Source organism: Vanacampus margaritifer, chromosome 14 (assembly GCF_051991255.1).
Source record: "Vanacampus margaritifer isolate UIUO_Vmar chromosome 14, RoL_Vmar_1.0, whole genome shotgun sequence".
Taxonomy (NCBI): Eukaryota; Metazoa; Chordata; class Actinopteri; order Syngnathiformes; family Syngnathidae; genus Vanacampus; species Vanacampus margaritifer.
The window spans coordinates 16,658,736-16,683,820 of record NC_135445.1 but is presented as its reverse complement, the minus strand read 5'-3'; the positions used below and the strand labels follow the sequence as shown (position 1 = coordinate 16,683,820).

The 25,085-nt window shown below is 40.0% G+C and overlaps 1 protein-coding gene across 1 annotated transcript in view; it reads right to left on the bottom strand.

Moving 5' to 3' along the window:
* The window catches only part of cacna1bb (calcium channel, voltage-dependent, N type, alpha 1B subunit, b), a 170,358-nt gene that overhangs the window by 65,125 nt on the left and 80,148 nt on the right, over window positions 1–25,085 (bottom strand). Inside the window, exons 9-19 of the mRNA XM_077585553.1 lie at window positions 23,042–23,145; window positions 21,027–21,142; window positions 20,859–20,948; window positions 15,234–15,323; window positions 13,399–13,620; window positions 13,186–13,298; window positions 12,945–13,057; window positions 11,636–11,767; window positions 1,786–1,858; window positions 1,371–1,488; window positions 53–120 (exon numbers count right to left, since the gene is read on the bottom strand). Coding sequence (XP_077441679.1) covers window positions 53–120; window positions 1,371–1,488; window positions 1,786–1,858; window positions 11,636–11,767; window positions 12,945–13,057; window positions 13,186–13,298; window positions 13,399–13,620; window positions 15,234–15,323; window positions 20,859–20,948; window positions 21,027–21,142; window positions 23,042–23,145 — 1,239 coding nt within the window. The remainder of the gene's footprint in view (window positions 1–52; window positions 121–1,370; window positions 1,489–1,785; window positions 1,859–11,635; window positions 11,768–12,944; window positions 13,058–13,185; window positions 13,299–13,398; window positions 13,621–15,233; window positions 15,324–20,858; window positions 20,949–21,026; window positions 21,143–23,041; window positions 23,146–25,085) is intronic.

Here is a 25,085-nt window from a genome sequence, read left to right as displayed (position 1 = left end):
ATTACGCATCGCAGTTGTATGTATTATGTTAGAATAGAATGCCTGAACCTACCTTTGTCAGTTCCTGCGCATTTGCAAGATTATCAACAGCGATAGCCAAGAAGACATTCAGCAGGGTGTCTGAGGAACAACACAACTCAGGAGAAACTATGGACTTACTTTGTGACAGATTAGATTTATCATAGAACATTTTGTGAGGGCATATCTAAAAGCATAACTATGAAACAGATAGAGTAGACACAATTTGATCATTTTATCTATGAATCTAGAAAATATTTGCGAGGTCAGAGAACACTTATCTCAAGAGGGCCTTGGCTCTCAATCTCAAAGGTGCTTGATAGTGCAGAGCTCAGTCAAGTTCTTCCATAAACATGCTTGTATGGACCTTGCTTTATGCAGTGGGTCGCAGCCATGCTTAAAATGGCCTGCACTAAACGCTTCCCACAGCGTTCGAAGCAGTAGTGTATAAAATGTCTTGGTAAAAATGAGGAGTTAAAATTTCTGGACACTAATAAAACAGTCATAAGAAAAAGTATGTGAACACTTGGGAATTATTTAAATTGGTCAAAAAATGTGTTCTGATGTTCATCTAAGTCACAATTAAAAGTTTTCATAAACTAATACTTTTCATCATGATTTTAGTGAACGTAACATATAAACGTCACAGTGCAGGATGGAAAAGCATGCAAATCTTTGGATTCAAGTGGTTGACGATAAACTCAACCAAGCGTTTCTACTAGTTGCAGATCAAACCTTTACCACGGTGAGGAGTAATTTTGCCCCATTTCTCTTTGCAAAGCTGATTCAATTCAGCAATATTTTTTGGATTTCTGGTGTTAACCATTCTCTTGGTGTCATGCAAAGCATCTCAATCAGTTTAAGATCAGAACTGTGACTTGGCTATTTTCTTCTTTGATGCCATTCGTTTGTTGACTTTGGGTTGCTGTCACCCATCACACATCTTGTGTTGAGCTTCAATTAGCTGACAGATGGTCTTAAGTTTTGCTGCAAAATGTCTTGACAAACTTGGGAATTCATTTTTCTGTCGATGATAGTAATCCATCCAGGCCCTGAGGAAGCGGAGCAGTTCCAACCGATGATCCACCTCCACCACATTTTTAGTAGTGGTGTGCTGTGCCTTTTTTTCCTCTAAACTTAGTTGTGTGATCCTTCCAAAACACCCTTTCTGGCCAATTGATGGAGAAATCCAAGTCATCTCAAAGGGTTTATATTAAATCTTAACCTTTCAAACTTTAACTTGGCTTCTAATGAAGTAACCAAACGGGTGGTGTATTTTTCTCCTCAGCAACTTCTCAAATAAAAACATGACCCCAAAATTATTGAAATACAGTTTTCTAATAAGAGGATACAGTTTCCAAAAAGTGTAAGGACAATGAAGTAGACTGAAGAGAACATTCCACGACGGACACCTCCTTGTGACTCGATGCCATGGTACATCACCGCATTCCAGTCCTCCCCCGTTAAAATCTGAGTGAGTCAAGACAATTCCAATGAATGTCACTTGGCTTGTTCGAGTACTGTGCGGAACTTAATAGGTTCACAGCATTAAGGGTTGTGAAAACAGGCTAATTAAGGGATTATAAGTGAGCTGTCAGGAGGCAAAGAGGTACACAGAGTAGTAATTTCTTCTTATTAACATGACTGATAATAATCTTACAGCTACCATTAAATCATGTTTTTTCTCATTTTCGAGATGAACCGTGTGTGCGCGTGTGCGCCCGTGTGTGTGTGTATGTTACCATCCTTATATTCGGGCTGTCTCACCTGAAACACAGTGAGGATGGCGGCTGGGAAGGTATCGAAGTTTGTTGTTGGCGTTTCATCCTCAAAGTTAAATCTAAATGAAAGCAGAAAGAGAAAAAGGATGATGAGGGAGCAACTCAACTTGCATGTCAGTAAGTAGAGTGCATCAATCCAAAATATGTTTTAAACATTGCCCAAGTTCTAGGGAAAGCTGTTAAATTCTGAGTTGTGCCTACAAACATACAGTACATACATACAAATGAATGTGATGACATGATCTCCTCTGTCAAGCTTTGTGTCTGGTAATACAGTAAAAATGCAGTAGCTCAGCAGATTGCATATCCACACTGTCACAATAATTTTTCTGAACGGCTCAACGGCTTTTCGGATTTTTTTCAAATCCGACCTGGGTCACTTCAGCCTTGTTTCCACCCACGGTATCTACCCTACTCTCCTCTACTCTGCTCTGCTTTACTTGGTTCTACACCAAAAAGCAGTGCGTCACCACTGCCATGGCCACCACCTGGGAGCCCCTCCTCACCTCGCCAGTGATGTCATGATAAAGCGACCGCAGCTAGCGTGCACTGCACACACAGGCAAAAACAACGGAGAGCGCAGATGTTTGTTTTTTTACCTAGTACTTGGTTTGTGGCTGTTTATTTCAGCCAGAAGACATTGAATGAATATTGCAGCAACCAGAAGACTGCATTCAATAATGTTAAAAAGGTTTGCACCTACTCAAAAGTTCAAGCATTAATCTGTTAGGAAGCCATTGTTGTCCTCTCTTTGTCGTTAATGGCAGCTGCTTTCCCGGGGTGGTGGTTTGTACAGCTTTACATTGATGATGACGTGGCGGCCGGGCCTCAGGGTGTAGAGACGGTTTTTCAGTAACCATAAGGTCGGCTGTTAGATCCCCACTCTCCCCAAGTCATGTGTTGTTGCGTCCTTGGACAAGGCACGTCACACACATTGCCTCCAGTGCTACTCACACTGGTGTATGGAAGGTGCGAAAGTTTGGTGGTGGTCGGAGGGGCCGTAGGCACGCATTGGCAGCCACGCTTCTGTCAGCCTGCCCCAGGGCAGCTATGGCTACTTAAGTAGCTTACCTCCACCACAGTGAGAATGTGTGAGTGCATGAATAATGTATCCATTCCATTGTAAAGCGTCTTTGAGTGTCTAGAAAAGCGCTATATAAATCCAATGCCTTATTGATATTATTATTATTATGTCTCGCACCAAAAATTTGCTTTCAAAATGATTTTGGAACTGGGCTACTTTTTTTTAGAACCGCAAAGGAGCAGGTATCCGAAAAAGCGAGTAGAGTAAAGTCGGTTGGTGGAGACGAGGCTAAATGCACAGTAGAGTAGAGTAGAGTAGATAACGGCGGTGGAAAAAAAGCTTTTCATATGTGGTCCTAGATAGGATACATATCAGAATTTTTGCAATGCGACCTCCGTCTGAACGGCCAAGTCGCATGTATCCAACCTATACGTCATAAAAACCAAATATGTGCTCTGTGCACACGGGGTAGCTTTCTCAAGAAACTGCTGTACTACCAATCATCCATGAAACTGCAGTTTTTTTTTCGAGTAACAGTGATGACATTATTTGGCTTGAGTTGAATGCCACTTGAAACTTGAAACATAAAGTGGACATTTATAGCTGTAATAGTCATTCAATCACAAAAAACGGTACATTTATAGCATGTGGCAATGATGTGAGGACATTTTTAGTAGACTTCTTCCTGAAATAAGATTGAAAAGTCTTCATTTCCCAAACATATTTCAACCTCCTCCCGCATCGCTCCTCTCTTGATGAGATGATAAAAAGATAAGCCTCTACACCAGGGGTGGGCAAACTTTTTGACTTGCGAGCCACAATGGGTTTGAAATTTTGACAGATGGGCCGGACCAGGAGCATTTGGACCTCATAGCACAGTAAAAACACACAGATAAATGTACAACCCAATTTACTTATAGTGTGCACTTAGGACTGCGTTTTTCAAATGTGCAAAATCCACTTATTTAAAACAGCTTTTCCAATAGCTTCATTTTTATTGTTTTAGCTCAACTTTTGCTGTGTTTTTATGCTTTGTAAAGTGACCTTGGGTGTTCTGAAAGGTGCTGTTTTTAAATGAAATGTATTATTATTATTATTATGATTATTATAAAATGGCCCTAATCCAGGTAGTACGTTTGCCTCAATGAATATGCAAGATGCGGCATTTACACACTATTTGGCAAAGTGGGAGGAGAAATGTAAAAAGATTATAATAGCACATACACTGTGATTTGTCAAACCTGGTGACTGCATCTATTATTAATAGATTTCAATTCAAGGCATAAAGTTAAAGAATTTTTTTCCATTGGCCCACCCATTTTTAACCCGGGCCCACAGTACGTGTGACACATGCGGCTGCATGATAGCCGCTGCTGCCTGTCACGCGCTGAGGACAAAGCGTGTACATCCAATCCATCTTTGACCACTTTTCCATCTCCGTGGGGGACGCATAGCACACGGTGTTTGTGCAGCAGCTCAAAAAGAAGCCAAAAGCCAACGAGGAAACGCTCATAGAAGTGCTCGACGCACGCCCCGGGGATGTATTCACCAATATCAACAGTCTCCTGCATGCGCGCTCCTCACCTCACCCATGACAACATGTAGAAAGACTATCTTCAGCTGTCAAAAGGATCAAAACACGCAACAGTGCCACAATGTTGACTGATAGACTGAACTCTTTGTCCCTGCTTTCTTTCAAAAAAGAATTGACCGATTCTCTGGACTATCAGGACATTATTGCTGTGTTCAACACAAAACCGTGCCATCTCCTGCTGTAAATGTCCAAATCCAAATCCAATAAGATAAGATAAGATCCACTAATTGTCACACCCATCTAAGTGGGACGAAATTTGTTCTCCGCATTGAGCGGTGAGCAGCAACAGCGCCGGGAATCATGTGGTGATCTAACCAAGCAGAGTGACAATCGGTCCCATTTTTATAGTCTTTAGTATGACCCGGCCGGGAATTGAACCCACGACCTTCCAGTCTCAGGGCGGACACTCTAACCATTCGGCCACTGAGCTGAACAAAAAAACAAAACAAAAAAAAACAAAACAAAAAAAAACAAAACAAAAAAATAGATTTTTTTTTTCTAGCCTTATTGGATAAGTTCGGCGGGGCGGATTGAAACGCATAACGGGCCGTATTTGGCCCGCGGGCCGGGGTTTGCCCATGTCTGCTCTACACGCTTTGAACATATTTACTTCCGTAAACACGACGTTGTGAGTGATGTTGTCTCTTCTTCTGCACATGCGGGTCACTTTGGGGCATTTGGTTCACACACAAGAGAGACTGAGGTTGCATTTAATATGTAATGTAAAAGATTTAACTAACAAAAAATCTGAATTTAGCATTAAGACCTTCAATGTGAACCTAAAATCATATTTTGACAAAAATATTTTAAACATTAAAACATTTAAAACATTTCCTGAGGATGCTGGGCATCTCTGCTAAAAACACGACTTATATATAGTGGACTAAGAATGCCGCTTATTCGCCTTTGCGAGACGTGAAGCCACCAGTGGCCATCTTACGCTGGCACTCGCTAACTTGAATACGGGTATTTCTCCATTGTGTTTTCAAGTTATTTTCTGCCTCTTCTGTGAAAATTCCACCGTGTATGGTATACGGTTGTACTAATAAGACTAGGAAAAGCGCTACATGAGAATGCAATTACACGATCTGAGGCGTGCGTGTGCAGAAGGTCTGCTATTTTTGTTCGCCGACTAGGGCAACTACACTATGTCAAAATAGGTAGGAAGGGCCCACACATTGCTTTTGTAACATAAATTGGTTCTTTTCACTGTCAATTATGGTCAGGTTTGCCTCACCTCAGGAATGTGCTTGATTGTTTGACTGTGATTCGCTGGTGCAGCGAGGAGTTTGGTTTCCAGGCTAATCTCTGAGAGCTACACGATTCATCTGTATCATGTTTTTTGTTTTTTGTTTTTTTCTCTGTATCATGTTGTCAGAGCCATGAATGAAAGCAAAGCCCATCAGAAAAAAAAAATGTTGTGTAAACCTAACCATGTAAGTCACAATCCACCATGCTGAGTTATTGGTCAATGGAAACTGTGAAGTTAGTTCTTTGAGAGGATCCGTACAACGATCCCAATGTAAAACACATAACAGTGATTTCAGCGAAAACTAAACAGAAGTGGTCAGTAACAGTGGCAACATAAGATGGCTGCTCTCTGACTTCACCTGCGAGGGGCCAATTGTTAATCCATTCATAAATATGTTAGTGGCTAAAAATGGCTACATTTTTAGTTAAACAGATAATTCAATTCTACCCCTGAAATTAAATGATGAATAAATATATATCCATATTTGGTTAAATTTTTTGTATTTTCTGAAGTAATTCATTGAACGACCAACCATTATTTTAAAAGGATGATGATATGTAGTTTGGTTTCATTTCCCAGTGCCTCTAAAACCCCTCCCCGAATCTCCTATTATTGCAGAAAGAAAATTAAGGTAGTTCAGTAATGACAAAATGAAAAAGTTGCCAGGAGGCCGCTCGGAAGTGTGATAGCTTTTTGCTGCCATTTTGCCTTAATTCTAAAGTTGTAAAATGTACAGATGACAGTCATACAATTCTATATGTGTGCAAGATGTGGGGATGAAAAGAAGTCTATAAAAACGAGGAGAGGATGTGGTGCACTTTGTTACCACAAGACCACTTTGGCCATTAGCACCAAATTGCAGCCTGCTTCTTCCTCTCAAGAAGATCATGCGATAGATGCATGTTTGGCTGTGTGTATGTTGAGTGCATATATTTTATCCATGCAGACTATCTCTCTCTCTCTCCTATTTATTTTTTAACATACAGTAGAATACAGGATATGAAAACATTTACAGAACAGTAAAGCTCAACTATGATCAGCCAGCCATAGCCAGCTCTCATGTGCACTCTACATGCATCACATGAAGGAAATGGGGAAAAAGAGGGGTGTGCGGAAGTGAATTAATGGAGAGTGGGGAGGGGCATCTACTGTAATTCAATAAGCTTTGCCTCCTTTAGCATGGCATCATATTGTCTCTGCATGCTCGTTTCCTTTCACCATTGTCTCCCTTTGTCTGATCACGGCAACCTCCAGCACATTCACATCTGTGGTCCATTTCTTCCCAACCCTTCCTCGCCTTCCTAATGCTCCCCACCACTGCATTCACACCATTGCCTCTCCCACTTTCTTGTGGATTAGCGGGTCCACTGCAGGCGGTTGGCCGCTGTGCTTGTGAATTCTGACCTCTGTTTACTACGATAATGGGGATTGGGAGCGCTCATTCAAATGGCACCCACAGAGACTTCATTAAATCCATTCGAGAAGCACGGGTCGCATGGGTCCAAACTCAACCCTCGCTAATTCCCTCACCTAGCATTTTAAATGGTTTATGCCATACATGGTGCATATTTGTTTGCTGGAGATAAAAGGGTCGTTCCATGCCAAACCATCCAGAAGGTGTCAATACATTGAAAAGAGCAAAACAATATTTTTTTGTTTTGTTTTGTTACAGTCATTACAGTAAAGGCTGCATATTTCGTCAAAGCTTATCGCAAACAGACGTGATGTCCTTTGAGTCTCAGCGAGGAGACGGTCCACAGCCTCAAGCTGTTTATCTTTTAATTCAAAATTTTACCAAGACATGTTTGGTGTGTTGGAAGCAAGAATATAATCTCTGAACAAAAAATAAATTCAGGATACATAAAGCAATTTATTTTCCTTTGAACATGCCATCACATTTTGTTGAGGGTTGGGATCTTTTTACATGAGGAATTGTCAGCCTGAGGATGTCAGTGTTTGCTTTGCTCATGATATAACAAAACATCCTCCTTCCTAAAAGACTGACTCTTGCACTTTTCATTTAACTAAGCTTAGCGTGATTATTTTGCTCCTGAAAGTTAAAACGAACCTTGTTTGTAGCCATTTTGTTTGTAACGTGTTGCCTGATGTGCACTGCTGGCTGAAAGCACTGTGTGGACGTCAGACTCATCTCACACTTGTCCATCACAAGAGACTGATGCGGTGCTAATGATGGCGTAGACTGATATAAGGCTCAGTGCCATGGCAACAGCCTGCTGCTTTCAAGGCAGCCAGACGTGGTGTTTGTGAGGGTTGTCAGTCCAAGGAGAACTGAGTATAATTGAAACGCTGCTTTACACATACTTGAGATGTAAATACTATACTAACACAGCAAAAGCAGTATGTGGCAACGTACACGCTAGTGAGTGACCACCTGGCAATATTACTGTCCGTCTAACATCTGGCTGCAAATGTTGATTCTCCTTATTTAATTTATGAAGTGATGTAATTTATGATGTTATTCCCCCCCCCCCCCCAAAAAAAAAAAAAAAACTAACTAAACAAACAAAAAAAAAACTTGATTTATGAACCACACATTTAAAAGTCAACTTCGAGTCATTTTGCTTTTTTTTTTTTTAGCTGTCACAATTGGTTACGCATGGTGAACGGAACCCATAAAAGACAACATGGAACATTTTCATCAAGACAGTGGGCCATTGCTCTTTGCTGCTTTTAGTCTTTTTCCTACTTACAGTGCATCACTTAAAAGGATGTTATGCATTATGTTGCTTCTCTAAAAGGTCAATCTAATGGCACAAAGACGTATTTGTCTGCCACTGATGATAACCATGCATGAAAATCAAACAAAACAAATCAAGAGGTTCTAGACTACAGGCAAATTGGTCTGGGAAAGGCCCGCTATGCATACTGAAAAGGTCTATGGGTGAGTAAGGGACGATTTTGAAAAACATGTCCTTCTTTTTTATAGCATGCCTCGTCTTTTATATTCAAATTCCGAAAACCAAATATTGACAAACTGTGACCAGAAAGATAGACTCTTAAATTATTGACAGTATGAAAAGAAGCAGCTAAATGCCAGCAGCCAAAACTGACACCAGAAGAGATGAAATATTTTTGGGTGGAGCTTAACTCTTTGACTGCCAAACGTTTTCAGAAACGGGATGTCGCCAGTGCCAGCCGATTTAAGCATTTTGACTGATATTTCAAGGTCCACAGAAAATGTTGTGTTTGGACTATGGAAACACACATACTACCAAAAAAGTTTGTTTCTACCTTATTCCGTTCTTCAGTAATCAACAATAGAAAATGGTTAGTTTCACCGAAATGCTCTGTTTTGAAACAAAAAGCGGAGAAAAAGAGCTTTTTGTGAAACGATGTTATTTCATGCACTCTAGTGAATTGTACACTTCTTTTTGTCCATTAATGATGCCACAAACACCTAAATAGTGCTTTACTTCTGTAATACACCACCACCAACAATGAAAAAGTGTTTTTAGATTGCAAAATACGTTTATTTCCATTCAACAGTGTAACAATTTGACAAAACAATTTCGCAAACTATTTACAAATGTGTGCAACTGTGGTACTATTTACAATTATGTGGATGTTTCAAATACAGTTTTTCTTTTTGTAACACTGCCCTGCGTGCAAGGAGACGGAGCAGGATTTGCACAACAGATACGTTTCACTTCGATTGTCCGTTTCGCGTGCAGACGTTACACTTTCTTTACGGCCTTTTTTTCCGGGGAATAGCAAGTAGCAGACTGTACCCACTCCTCCGATGAATATGCATTGGACTCGGGGTACTCTTCGTCGTCCGATTGAACGTCCGCCTGAACGTGCTCGGTTGTGCTCCGCGTTTTCCGGTGTTAGCATCGCTAGCCCGTGAACCTTTATGACGTCGTCATAGCCGCCGTGTCAGCGCTTCCAACTTCGGCGTCAACCTCGGAGTCACCATCATCATCATCGATGATGATCATCGTCGTCATCAATGTGCTCTTTAGCGTTGGTCGATGCCTTTCGTCTTTGAAAAAAATTCCCAAGTGTGAGCTACTTGCAACCGGTCGCCATTGTTCGCTTCTTCAGCCATCTAGCTCCGCCTCACGTCTTCTACTGCCGCGTCAATGCTTCCAACCTTGGAGTCACCATCATCATCATCGATGATGATCATCGTCGTCATCAATGTGCTCTTTAGCGTTGGTCGATGCTTTTCGTCTTTGAAAAAAACTAGTCGAGCGTGAGCTGCTTGCAACTGGTCGCCATGTTCTCTTCCCTTCCCCAGCCATTGTCCCCTCTAGCTCCGCCTCACGTCTTCTACTGACGCCTACCCAATCTTGTCAAAAGAGAGTCATTGCTGCCATCTAGGGGCCAAAAATAGTCATTAGGCTAACTAGATCTGCTTGAAACTTTCACCACAGCTGGACAAGGCTTTCCTCCACCCGTTTCCCCCCCAAAAAAATAAAAAAATGGAGAACGTCTTTTAACGTCCTTAGCGGCCCTCCGTAGGTTTTTACTAAATGTCATTTAACGTTTTTGGCAGTCAAAGAGTTAATGGAGCCTTTTTTTAATTTTATTTTTTTATATATATTGGCAAGTAGGATGGTGAATGTCGCAAATCAAAGTTAAATATAACTCAGAGAAACTGTCTTGTTTCTTTGGGACACAGAGTCGTGAATGTTTGGTTCACCATACATCTAGGATATGTTGACCTTTTCATGTAGCTGGAGGAGGTAACTGTCCATCCAATGTCTACACCACTTGTCCTCATTAGGTTTTGCAGAATAACTAAAGTTTATCCCAGCTGACTCTGGGCAAGAAGTAGATTACACTCTGAACTGGTCACCAGCCAATCACATGGCTCATGTGGATGAACAAATTTTGAAAATTATAGCCAATTTAGAGTCTTGCAATTTAATTAACAGCCAGTCCAGGTTGTGAGAAAGAACAACATAATCACTTGAAAATAATCTCCAACATGCATGTTAGGTTTATTGAAGACTCTCAATTGTCTTTCGGTGTGACCCTAATGTGGACAAGCAGTATAGAAAATAGGGATGAATGGACAAGTCACGTCTATTTTGATTGCATCTGGTTGATGGAGAGAAGCTATGACCATCAGAATGTCAAGAAAATTATTTGATGAAGATCAGTAAATAAGAAACAAATAAATGAAAATAAATGAAACCTGTCAAACAAGTTATGTGAAAATCATCACCTAAACGCTTCAGTGTGCAGCTTTTGAGCTGTCACCTTTTGATTTTAAGTGCTTTAGAAGGAAGGAAACGGTTGACTTGTTTACAACCAGCTTACCTCATCATCTGTCAGCTCATAGTTCTTTATTGTTATACTTCATTGAACTAATGATGCCATTCTCCCAAGATCAGCAATATCCTTTCAGAATGTAATACGTTTAGAGCCAAATAAAACAACAAGCAGTAAAACAACAAGAAATTGTTTGAGAGAAGAATTAGGTTTTAAGCATTCTTTCTAATTAAACTACTAAAATCACTTGCCACTGTTGCAAAAACTGCGGCCATTTAGTATAAAAAAAACATATAAAAGCAGAGTATTGAGGAGTAAATGCCAGCTGGATTATAAAGTGCTCCCATCATTAGAAAGCATGGGACCCTTGCTGAGATTGATATCAAAGCGCCACAGTCACTGCTGCTACTTTGCCAGCTTCCTGCTGCGCCAACATGTCTGTCGGCAGTGCCACGCAGGGACACTGGCTGCACACAAGAAGAAGGGTCAGCTGGAGAAATGGATTGTGGGGAATTGTGTGTGTGTGTGTGTGTGTGTGTGTGTGTGTGTGTGTGTGTGTGTGTGTGTGTGTGCGTGCGTGCGTGTCATGGAGCAAAGAGTGAGCTAATTGTAACTCAAGAGGAGCCAAGCACAATCTGTGTACGTATGAAATCAAGTTCTGGATGAGAATGAGAAGACAGATCAGTCAGGCTGTATGAGTGGGACAGGTTTAGGATATTACTCACTGTCCTCCAAAGAGCTGCATGCCCAGCAGAGCGAACACAACGATGAACAGGAAGAGGAGGAAAAGCAAACTGATGATTGACTTCATAGAATTAAGAAGGGAGACCACAAGGTTCCTCAGGGAGTTCCAATACCTTTGAAGATACACAAGAAGAAGAACAATTACTAAAGGAATAAAACAAAGCTGTACCTTCGAAATAGGAGAATGTAAATTACAGCTGCACAAAATGTCATCATAACTGAGATGTACTGACCAAAAATGGAAGAGCACATCATTTTCTTGAGTAGCAAATTGGCTAAAACGAACACCAGATTACCAGATTCGAGTCATATCGTGTCACAGCATTGTCGCATCTATTGTCACAGAGGAACGTTGATTGGCCACTTGGCCGCACACACTCATGTTTATGAATGACATTGTATATAGGAGGCGGGCATGTGTCGTGTTTAAAGCCTTCAAAAGCACACGGAATTGTTTATTAACCAGCTATTGAGCATTCGATTAACCTGTTAAGCAGCCAGTGAAGCCCAGCCAGACACAGTATTTGTTACTTCACTGCTGGCCTCTCAAACTGTCCCAGCGGCATGCGAAGGGAGTTTGGCCACTTGCACACCATAGAGGACTTGAAAATAGTCAAGCTAGCTTAGCACTAGCAGGATGGATTTAAAATTGGTCCAATAGGATAAGAGGTTCAGAAAATGGATTGATGTGTAGCTGGCTGGAAGAACACTTTTCTGCTGTTTGACAAGATAAAAGTTGTTTTAAACTAAAGGTTTGTGTGTTGTCGTTAGCATGTTGGTATTGACAATAAAAAAAAGTCACAAGTCAAAATGGCGGTCAACTCGGTGAAAGGAAGCTCTTCACTCATTGAACAACATTGGACATTGGATCATTGTAATTGATTTTTGTGGAATATTTTGATTTCAAAATGTGATAAAATATTGTTTGACTACTGTAACAATCTGACTTTTTTGGATGCTAGTCATAGGCAAAAGCAATACAATATGCCATTTGTTTTCACCGTATAAAGGAAGAATTTGCATTGTGTTGCATTGCGGTAACATCAGAAATGCCGAATGTTCGAAATTGTCAATACTTGATAGTTTTTTTTTTTAAAAAGTGAACAATATATGGTGTAGATAAAGCACTATAAAAGTCAAATGCACCTCATTTACCGTTATGAAAAAATTGGATATTTCATTTTTTTGGGACTATGACATGTTTTTGGGCAAATCTCAGTTAGTAACCTTTTCGATTTGATTCGGTATTCAGTGGTAACGGTAAACGAGAAACTGCGGCGAGAAACTTACTTAGTGACTTTGAAGATTCTTAGCAGTCTCAGAGCCCTTAACACACTGATACCAAATGATGCTCCGGGTTTGATCATGTCCCAGATCACCTCAAAAATACTTCCCACAATCACCTAGATGTTAGAAAAGAGGGAATAGGGCCACAGTTTCTTACTTTCACCAAGAAGATTAGTAAAGAAGCACTCTCTCGCTTAAGACCTTATTATTGATTTGCACCGGTGTTGGAAAAACATCAATTTACCCCAAAATCAAAGCAGTTAAAGGAGGAATGAAAATAATTTCTTGGTCCAAGGCCATACATCTTCAAAGTCATCTCCGTCAGAAACAAACCCAGGAATACAAACTCCGCTGTGTCTGTTAGAAACATGGACAACATAACATAAAATAAAATAGCTAAAAATGCCAATAAATGTTGACAGCTTTCATTTTGAGGCATACTGCATGCGTGACTTACACAGTGCCATTGTAAGCCAAGCGGGTTGATCGTAGTGGACGATGGCCACACACAGAGTGTTCAGACCAACCAGGCACAGAACGATCCAGTAGAAACTCTGTGCTTTTACCATCCGCCGGATAAAGAAACGAATCCTCTTCTCCTTACGACGAAAATAAGACGAGCTGTCCATCTTAGTGCTGCTTTTTACACTGGCCCGACCGAAAGGAGAACCGGGAGGAGCTGAACAACATGACACAAAAGGGTTAATGCAATACTTTGACTTTCATATTCTACTTAAGTGGCAGTGAGCTTCAAAAGCTACCAGTAGTACATTGTTTTTACTCCCTACAGTTTTTGTTGACAAGTGGTTTATATTTTTGCTGCATGAATACCACAAGCACAGCTGTGCACACCACTTCTCTGATGTGATCCATCCTGTTTTTACTCTTTCTTTTGTTCGAATGTTTGAGGGCAGTTTGCAGAAACAGATATTTGTGAGTCCAAGACTCTTAAGATGACAACAAACACATGTGATATGAGGTTTAAATTTTAAAAAGGGCCGAAAAAGGACAGCGGGGCAAAAGGAGAGTACAAATATAATTTTAGAGTTTATCAGTATCAGAGGTTTTGTTTGCTCGTCCACAATATTTTTGTTTTCTCTCTCTCTCTCTCTCTCTCTCTCTCTCTCTCTCTCTCTCTCTCTCTCTGCATTATGCGTGAATGTTTGAGAACGTTGAAACCAGCGAATGTGCTGTGGCTTGATACATAAGCAGACTCTGGCTGGTTTTGAGTTTTTGACTCACTTCCGCATTGCTGGAAAAACAATGAAGATTGAAATTAAACACTGGACTGATGAAGGACACACAGTACAGGTCTACAGGTAAGGGAGCACAGATAGGAGTACTCAAAATGAGTTTGACTACTACATGTCCTTGTCCACTCTCCTTTCTCTTAGGGGTTTCCTCTGGCTAAAGTGGGTATGACTGACATTTTTCCATTTTTTGTATTTTGCTTTGGGGGATTCTGTGACAAAATCAGCAGATACAGCTGCAATGATCTCTGCTGAGTTTTATATTGACTAAAGATTACGTCAGGCCATCATGGTTTAGGAGCAGGACTTAGTCATGGGATAAGAAAATGGGGACAAAAATAAACAGACAATAAGTGAATGTTCTTTCCTTCCTTCCTTTCCATTAGAGCTATCGGGTCAGTTGTGGTATAAGTAGTTTTGACTTGCAACTGTATTTCTTAGTAAATGAAAAATAGCAGGAGGAATTAAACTAGCAGGTATTTGTTGAAATAGATGCACTCTGGAAAGCATGGCTTGATGAAAGACTATATTTTAATATCCACCCTGCAGCATTATACACTATACACTCTGCGGGAAACATTTTAATAATACTGCACTAAAATAATTTCAATTATCATGTTTTTCCCCGGTTGCAACCCACAATAAATTACATGTTCTCCTTGCTTGTTACCGTGAAGACAATTAATTTCCAAATGCATAATAATCTAATATGCTGCAGGTGATACTCCTGAAACAGTATTTTAATCAAACCGTCTAATTAAAAAGGTAATTATACTTTTTTACCCATAACAGTGACACCGGGTCCAAATGGTGTTGAAGCGCTTCCGTGACACTCACAGCTTTGGCAAGGCGGATATTTAACTATGTTTTATAGTGTTGATGTGACATGCCACCTTAACCCTATTCCGAGTCAGCCAGTATGGCTACATTAATTGTCAAAGACAGGCTTTTAAAGGGACCTTTCTTCTAAAGGTCAGCTCGGTGAAGAGACAGCATATGAGGGTCAGAGGTGATCTGCGGGTGCAAACAGCATCAGGCTTACCAACAGAGGAGATGTCCGCAAATGGATCTTCTCCTTCTTCAGCACCGATCAGGTCGTTTTTACCCTTCTTGGTTTTGCTTCGTTTCAGGACTGTAAAGATCCACACAGACCAACAGAAACAGAAAAATAATCAGACTGTATTTACTGCATTTTTTATAAACGGTGCAACTCGGTGCATGTGTGTGTGCTTGTGTGGGGGAGGAAATTAATTACAAGTGTCAGTTAATGGGCAACTTTGATTAGAAGGGATCAATCTTGTTAGCCTTAGATTGGAAAAACAATATGGATTTGAATTGGCATGTGACCTCCTCCACTTGGGGTTTTCCTATCCCTCAATTTTCTGTCTAATAAACACCTGATGTTGAACATGATGTTTAGTTTGCCACTAGACCCAAATGAGACTTCCAGGAAGAGGTTAGAGCACCAACTTTATGCCCCAATTTCATTTGAGCATAATGTTTCTGAAGGGGAACTTATATCATCTATTTATATGACACATTTCATGGTTAAAAAGCAACACAAGGTGCTTTGCAAAAACATTAAAATAATTATAATAATAATAATAATAATAATCATCATCATAATAATCAATCCCTCCATCCATCCATCCATCCATCTTCTACCGCTTATCCGTGGTCAGGTCGCGGGGGCAGCAGCTGTAGGAGGGATGCCCAGACTTCTTTCTCCCCAGCCACTTCAACCAGCTCCTCCGGCGGGAGGCATCCAAACCAGATGCCCGAGCCACCTCAGCTGGCTACTCTCAACGCGGAGGAGTAGCGGCTGCACTCTGAGTCCCTCCCGGATGACCGAGCTTTTCACCCTATCGCTAAGGAAAAGCCGGGACACCCTGCAGAGGAAACTCATTTTGGCCGCTTGAATCCAGGATCTTGTTCTTTGGGTCACGACCCACAGCTCGTGACCATAGGTGAGGGTAGGAACGTAGATAGATTGGTAAATCGAGAACTTCGCCTTTCGGCTCAGCTCCTCCTTCACCACAACGGACCGATACAGAGTCTGCATCACTGCAGACGCTGCACCGATCCGCCTGTCGATCTCCCGCTCCATCCTGCCCTCACTCGTGAACAAGACTCCAAGATACTTGAACTCCTCCACTTGGGGAAGGATCTCATTCCCGACCCGGAGAGAGCACGCCACACTTTAATAATAATAATAATAATAATAATAATAATAATAATAATAATAATAATAATAATAATAATAATAATAATAATAATAATAACTCATAGATGCAGAGACGGCACAGTGGCGACTGGTTAGCACGTCCGCCTCCCAGTGCAACGAATGAAACACTCATATATATACAAATAAATAAAACGGTACCAAGAAAAAAAGTGATGTTAAATCAAACTTGAGTAACCTAAAACTGCTAAATTGGCTAAATAAGGATAAAACAAAGTAAACAATTTAAAAAATACAATAAAAACGGAGCCTCCTTTTAGGTATTATTTCTCAAACAACACAGCGTGACATCTACCAACAAATTCACAAAACTGCATTTGCATAATTTTTTGTGATTCTACATTTTAGAAATAATGTCAAGGCAAGGTTGTCTTCATTGAAGAAAACATTGAACTCCAGCCAAGAAAATGTGTCACATTTACATTTAACATTGTAAAGGTAATAATCTCTGTAACCCAATAGTCATTTTTTCCCCAGCAATGTTTTTATTTATTTATCATAGTCTCCTCAATGCCTTGAAATAGCAAAAAGACTCCAGAAAACCATGGTCTCTATTATTCATAGACCACCTGACCAGTAAGTCATGTGAATGTAAGTAGTTATGTAATTAAATATTACATAGTCAACAGGAATGTCCTACGTATTTACTGTAATATAAGATGTGTTTAATGTCTTTAGAAAGAAATAACAAAAAATAAAAAACAATGTGAACCAAGAGGTAACGTTTTCTTTAGCTGTTGTGGTGAATATCAAATAATAAATTCTAACAATATGTTGATTAATAACCCATTTGAAACTAGAATAGAGGATAAATCCTTAATTTCCCCTCGTCCAAGGTTTAGGGATATCGTAAGCCAATTGAAAAATAATTGCCGTTTTTACTTCAGTATTCATAACTGTCATTCATATTTTGTGTAACAACATCTGAGAGAATTTTCTACAGTGAGCTACTCAGACACCTAAATCCTCTGCATGCAAGTCAAGAAGAAATAAGACAACTCAGTTCAGTCAATGGGTACACAAGACAGTAATATAATAAGGTTTTTTCTTTTTAAAATGATTCAAATCAAATTTACCAGTCTAATAACTTGTGCTGATTGCATGTTCTCCTCGTGCTTTCTTGTATTTTCTCCAAGTTTACACAGTGGACTTTGGGGGAGAAGCAGGTACATCCTGGACTGGTTGCCAACTAATCCCAGGACGCCCATACACCGTTCACTCAATTTCACATTATTTAAATGAACCTGAAATTCAGGTTTTTTAAGATGTGTTGGGAAGTTGGCGTACGTGTTGAAAACACTCGCAAGCATTATGAGAACATGAAATCTTCACCTTTCACTTCAAACATTGAAACTGTGAGGCAAACCAGCGCAGCCCTCCCTCTCTCAGTTGCGGCAAACTGCACACTTACCAACACTGGGTCCAACTTGGCTCCACGCATAGTGCTGATTTTCATGAAAATAAAGTCCAAATTGTTCAAAAGTGTGAATGTGAGTGTGAATTATTGTTTGGCTATACGTGTCCTGTGATTGGCTAGCAACCAGTCCAGGGTGCCAAACTGCACTTTCCTACTATTGATGATTACCATAACATTCATTTTCATTTCTATCATTTTATTCACATACCATACATAGAGAGTGTTGGGGCTTGTTATACAGTATTCCCATGACTAAAATAACATCCATATTTGACTGACTGGCTCCCTCAAACTTGGTTTAGGTACTGCAGCAAACTGTAATGAGGAAATTGAAAGTCATTATTGTAGATATGCAGGCTGCTCTCTTTACTGTGCAATAATGAGCCACCGCCAAACCTCCCAAGCAGCTTTGGGTTCACTGTGACATTTATTCTTTGCCTGCATGTCTACAGAACACGCTTTTGGATGAATGCAAACTATGCCTTTGTGTAAAATGCAAGGATGAAAACAAGAATTTGCCCATATGGATTTATTGTGCAACACATTTATCCTCACTCACTATTTTACCTCTAGTCTCTGTTGTACTAGAAATATTTGATAGTGTGAACAAAATGTTGCATGCAACAGGTAACACAGTGTTCCATATTGTTAATCACTTGCTGAACAGCCAGAAAAATTGACACCAATTTATTTTTTAAACATCAAACTGTGACATTCGCCTCTATTTTAAGGTTATTTTAATGAACAGAACCACCATGATGACAGTATTTTAGTGTAAAATTGTTCACAATAAAGTTTTATGAATAATGAGCAATTAATAGTTTACAAATTTAAAGGATGTAAAGAACGTGTCTTTTTAATTATACTGTATTTTGATCAAAAACATGATGATGGCCCCATCACCATCATAATACAACGGAAGATTCATATCTGCTTTTAATATTATCAAGAAACTGGCCAATTTGAAACTCCACAAAAGTCATTTTGACACCTTCAGGCACCTCGAGGTGGCCTACTGTCTCACATTCTATCATTCCAGCCTAAAACATAAATCTAAGCCACCTGCTTGCTGACCTCACAGCCTTGTTGCCACTCACCAAACATCTAGAGCGCCATTCATCTTGACCATCTAAAATAACATCAGTGAATAAAATCATTTGAAAATGAGTCTTGATGTATTCCTGAGCACACTGCAAAGGATTCTCCCTGTGAAAATGGGTTAGGGGTGGCCAGATTACAGCTTGAGGCATGTTTGCATTGCGTAATAAACATGTCAACAAAATGAGTTCATATTGCCTATTTCTGCATTCAGTGGCTTTGCTTTATTTACACTTTCATTTTATTCACCATATATAATAGAAATCACTTATGCTATGTTACCTTTTTACCATTTCTTATAACATATTAAGATTATTACAAAATCAAATTGTAAAAGATAATACTGCATTAGTTACAGTATACAGTTGAATGGCAGGTTTGGGTAAGCTCAGGAATGAATTGTGCTTCCTGCATGTTTAATGACCGTTGTAGGACAAACCTGAAAACTATATTGCAGGGGTGTCCAAACTTTTTCCTCCCAGGCCCACATACAGAAAAAAATAGAAGGATATAAGGGGCACTCTGGAATTCTTCTCCTTTAAATTACTTAAAAATAGGAAAAATCACTCTACCAAGCATTTCCACATTGTTTATAAACTGTAGTTATAATAATAATAATAATAATAATAATAATAATAATAATATTAAAAGCTATTCCATCACAACTTTCTTAGGTCATGAGCACATTTTGGGAAAGGGTGTGTCGGGGGGCATCTCTCGGAAACCTGTGTGACCCATTAGAAAAGATCTGCCCTTGCATTATGTTGATTTCCACAATGAGAAACAAAACAAGAGAATCTGTGGTAATATGATATTTTTTAGGATGATTAATTAGTTTTGTGTATCAAAATCATTAGTGCTATCAGTACTTGTGCATTGATGCTAACTCAAGAGTGAGTAGGTAGTGATATTGGTCGGGGGGAAAAAGTTGTATCCAGCGTCCCTAAAAAATACCAATGTAATCCCTCCATCCATTTTCTTAACCGCTTTTCCTCACAAGGGTCGCGGGGGGCACTGGAGCCTATCCCAGCTGGCTTCGGGCAGTAGGCGGGGTACACCCTGAACTGGTTGCCAGCCAATCGCAGGGCACACAGAGACAAACAACCATACTCACAATACCAATGTAATTGCAAAAATATTTTTCTTTATCATTGTGTAGATTCTCAGTCATCCAAGGTAATAGCTGTTTTTGAATTTGTAGGCTGTGATAAATGGTATTTGGAGTATAGGATGTGGACCGCTAAAAAATGGAAAAAAGTGGCCCTATTTTGGACACACCTCCTAATTTGTGTTCATGCCTGGAAGAAAATTTTGTAATTTATGGTAAATTGCAACTTTTATCAGCCATTTTGCCTTGATGGCATTGCTTATTTTGGTCTTTTTTTTCTGGCTTGGGCCTTCCTGGGTGGAGTTTGCATGTTCTCCCCGTGCTTGCGTGGGTTTTCTCCGGGTACTCCGGTTTCCTCCCACATTCCAAAGACATGCATGGCAGGTTAATTGAACACTCCGAATTGTCCATAAGTGTGATTGTGAGTGTGGAGGGTTGTTTGTCTCTGTGTGCCCTGCGATTAGCTGGCAACCAGTGCAGGGTGTACCCCGCCTACTGCCCGAAGCCAGCTGGGATAGACTCCAGCGCCGCCCGCGACCCTTGTGAGGTCAAGCGGTTAAGAAAATGGATGGATGGATGGTCTTTTTTTCTACTGCCACCTACCTACATTGTACATGTGTAGTGCAGTTATTTTCGCCAAGTCATCTTTTTTTTTCTTTTTTTCACTTGATCGTGACTGCCGTGTGAATGCCAAACAAAAATGAGCCACAATATATATATTTTTTGTCCCAGAAACAAAATGTTCCTGGTAACTTTGATGTGAAAGCACCTCAAGTAAAGTATTTTGCAGCATTGCTGTCACCTGGCAAATTCTGTTTCCTCTTGTACCACGCACCATCAAGAGGTGACTTCTCCTCGGCAATCTCATCCTCCTCCTCCAGCAACACCTCCTCTGCAGAATGAACAAAAGTTACATTTTCATTATTTTGGAGGATTTAATAATTAGCACAGGTTGAGGGATGGGGCCAACCGGCTTTGCAGATCCATTCGAGGTATCCCGTGAGCTCTCTCTCAATTTGTTGCTGCCTTCGAAGCTTCAGGAACTCCTGTCTCTTCTCCACACGCTCTCTCTCTTTGGCAAACTCTCTGTGGAAATGAAAAATTGACAACAAAAAAAACATTTGATGATTCTTCTTTTATTGAGTTCACAATACCCTGCTGTGCATGTTGATCACATCAGTTTGTTTTCACCTTGCACCTGATTGAAAAAGGACATGCCTATCAAGCTGCACGTCAGAAAAAAACGATAATAAAAAAAGAAGTCATTAATAGTGCTGTAAATATGGCAGCTGTTGATGACAAGGTAATTGAAACCGACCTTAGTTTTATGGGTATTGTGGTAATATTCTATTGAAGAATTTTTTTTGGGGGGGGGTTCTCATTCAATGTACAAAAAAATTAAAATGCTGTGGGAAGCCAAGACAAATTTTCAGTGTGTTGATAATGAAAGGGATGATATATAAATGGCTCTAATCCTGCGCGGCGTGTTGCGGATCACTGCCGAAGCAGAGTTAGATGAGCACAGGCTGGCGGGTCTGCAAGATGGAGCTCTGCGCTGCTGAGGGTGAGCTTACAGCCGACTTTAATCATGGCCAATCAAAGTGGCTGCTCTCATTTCCTCTAAATGCTTTAAATTAGAGTGTTGACATGGTGGAGCACACCTCCATGTCATTAAGTGGGCATTTGGGGACCAAACAACACCCTTGATTGTTTGTATGCCTCCATCATAGTTGTGCCACCCATTGGGTCATATTTCGATGAATAAAATATGCTGCATAAGGTTTCCATGATTTAGTGTCACCAAATTACCACTCAACCAGGCGTATCTCCAAGACACTTCTTCTTCTGCATCAGTCTGCCAAATTGGCGTAAACACGAGAGGTGAGCCCTGTGCTAATATGAAATCAGGATCCAGCGGCATTTGCACCACAGCGCAGATGCGCTTTCTCCAAAAATAGAGCCCAAGATGTAAAAAATATGAGAAATGTTTTTTTTCCAGCATTTTCATATATATATATATATATATAATATGTTAGCACAGCATGGCAACCATTTATCATACACACTGACATGCCTTCAATTTTATGCTGTGCAGTCTGACATTTTGTAGAAATGATTCTATACAAGTCACCTTGCAGTGTGATATACAATGATCCTGCAAGATTGCTGTTATCACCTAAAAACAACCACACAAAATTGAAGGATAGCAAGTGCAACTGGATTACAGTGAAGAGAAGACCTTGTGATTGAACACACTTTCAACAAGTGTCATCGTCAGTACAGTATGTTCACAACACCACATCTTTGTAAGGATTTTTTTTAAGTCATGTGAGTCAAGCCAGTAGAGGTCTAAATGAATTAAAGCAATCAATCAATAATGGTAGAAGAATGCAAAAGACACTGCTTGTATGTTTTCCGGAAATGTTAAAACGCTTTCTCAGCGGGGTTCTTATACGGAAGAGGATTAGGGCGGGTAAAGAGAGAGAAAAAAAGTTTGGCAGGGTTCTCACTTTATTCTCAGAATTCTCATTTTAAAGTCGGAATTACTTTATTCTCAGAATTCTCACTTTAACCACAGAATTCTCACTCTAAAGTGAGAATTGTCACAATTGCCTATAAGGGATTAGTTGAATGATTGATGCGTGTAAATGTTTTTTATAAAACGTGTAAATGTATTTTTTTTTTAATGATCATTATAAAAGTATGTAATGTGTTAGGCAGCAATAGTAATAATAAAAGCATAACTTCCAATTAAAGATACCTCTGATTAGAATTTTGATTCTGAGCCAAAATGTACAAGATACAGAAACGGAAGGGGAAATGTGTTCATTTTTTATCTATATATTTTTTTTTTTTTCTACTGTGGCACACAGGATACCAAATTGCCTACCACCAATATTGTAAAAGCCTATCAGTTCTTCATTAGTTGCCAAAGTCATTGCTGCATATCCCTTTTTGTTCATCCAGTGCTGTAAAATGACTTACCCCGATAGGACACCAAGCACCAAGTTGAGCATGAAGAAAGAGCCGATGATGATGAGAGGGATGAAGTAGAGCCAATTCCACGTGTTTCCAGCCACATCGTTGGTCTGCATATACAAAATAGATAACAAGACAATTCTTAGGAGTTTGTGATGTGGTCCACTGTCATCGTGTTTAAATGCGTCACTTAGGTCAGAGTAATCTTGAACATCACTTCTTTCTGTGAAATAAGCACAATATCTTTGTTGAAGCTCAGCCACCTACAGTAATTAAATGGGAAGTCAAACTTAAACATTTCTTGATAATAATATTTTCTATGTGACCTCACTAGTCTAAACATAAAATTCTGATTAATATTAATTCCATTAAATATGGAATAAGAGTTATTAAGCAAATTACAGCAATTTTTATCCATCTCAAGGGACGGCCATTTTGCCACTTGCTGTCGACTGAAGATGACATCAATGTTGCTCAGGGCTCAGGCAACGACCAATCACAGCTCACCTGTTTTCTGAAGCTGAGCTGTGATTGGTTGTTACCTAAGACGTGAGCAACATTGATGTCATCTTCAGTCGACAGCAAGTGGCAAAATGGCCGCCCCCTGAGATGGTTAAAAATAGCTGGATATTGCTGCTTAACTCATATTCCACTAATGCAATATTAACCAGAATACCATATTTAGACCAGTGGGGCTAGATAGAACATATTATTGTCCCCCCCAAAAGGGGGTTGACTTCCTCTTTAAGTAATTTGACATATTTTCTTAATAATTCAGTGGAACAAATTAAAGTTGTTTGCATCTTTCATTTTTGTCACCCTTTAAATCTTTGCATAATGGACTCTATAGATATATTTGTACCAGTAAGGAGAGAAAAAGGAACGACAAGAAGGCATCATACTGTACGTCATATCTGAACGTAGGGTGTGAGCCAGTATTCGGCGTCACAAACAGCCTCTGGCATCAACAACTGTGATTCTGTCAGCATCTAATTGGTGTGCATGCATGCATCTGTGCACACTTACACATGTGTTGCAAACCCTTTCAACTTCATTTTCATTTGATTCATTTTGCTTAAATATTAGGGAAAAAATGCTTTATAATCTAGATGCAAATGTGAACCATTTCCTGTCTGTGTTCAAGGGTGTACAACACTTGACTAGCAATGTTTCCTGCTCTCCCGACAAAATCAAAACCTAGAGGACAGAATCAATGCCCCATTTTATTGAACAGTACACAAAAGAAAAAGAGCGGGTGAAAAACAAAGGGCAAAAGTAGCATCTGCGCCATTTAAACGGATTTGGGCTAATGAGCCGAGTCTCCTTATAAGTGCTGGGGCTGCGGAGTCGTCGTACACACTGTGCTACCAACCGAGAGGAACATACAGGGCATTTGGCGAAGGAGCCCACTGGCGATACTCATGTAATTCATTACAAAACTGCTCATGCACTATGTTGCCATCGGCAAGGTACTTCAAATGACCCCATATGTGCTTTACGCACAACACAAGGACAGAAGTAAACATCTTGAGATATTTTTGTTAACTCAAGTAACAACTTTGTGCTAAGAACACAGAGCAATGCATAGCTTAGGTGTCAATTGTGGCATGTACCATTCAGGACCCCAAATGCTTAGCCCTAATGTAAATCATTATTACTGAAAGTAATCATATCTATTTTGGGCTTGACTTTTCAGATCATTTGAAAATATCATCTACTGTTTTGTCTATATGGCTTTTTCTTGTTCGGTCCGCAGGTGTCATGATCTGTGATTTTGTGAAGCGTTTGGTTTGAGGTTAGACTTTGCATTTTGGTCATTAGTTGGATGTGTTGTCTAGAGCTCCGTATTTGTCTTCTTTTGTCTCTTTTTCTCTATGTCTCCACCTGCTCTCGTCAGCCCTGCTACTCTTGTTTCAGCCAATTAGCTCTCTCCAGTCACTCGCGTCTTATTCAGGTGTGCCTTGTTGTCTTGTCAGTCTGCTTGTGTTTTGTTCCAGGTTTTTGTTCACCTTGATTGTGATGATTGTCATCTGTCGCATGTCATTGACTC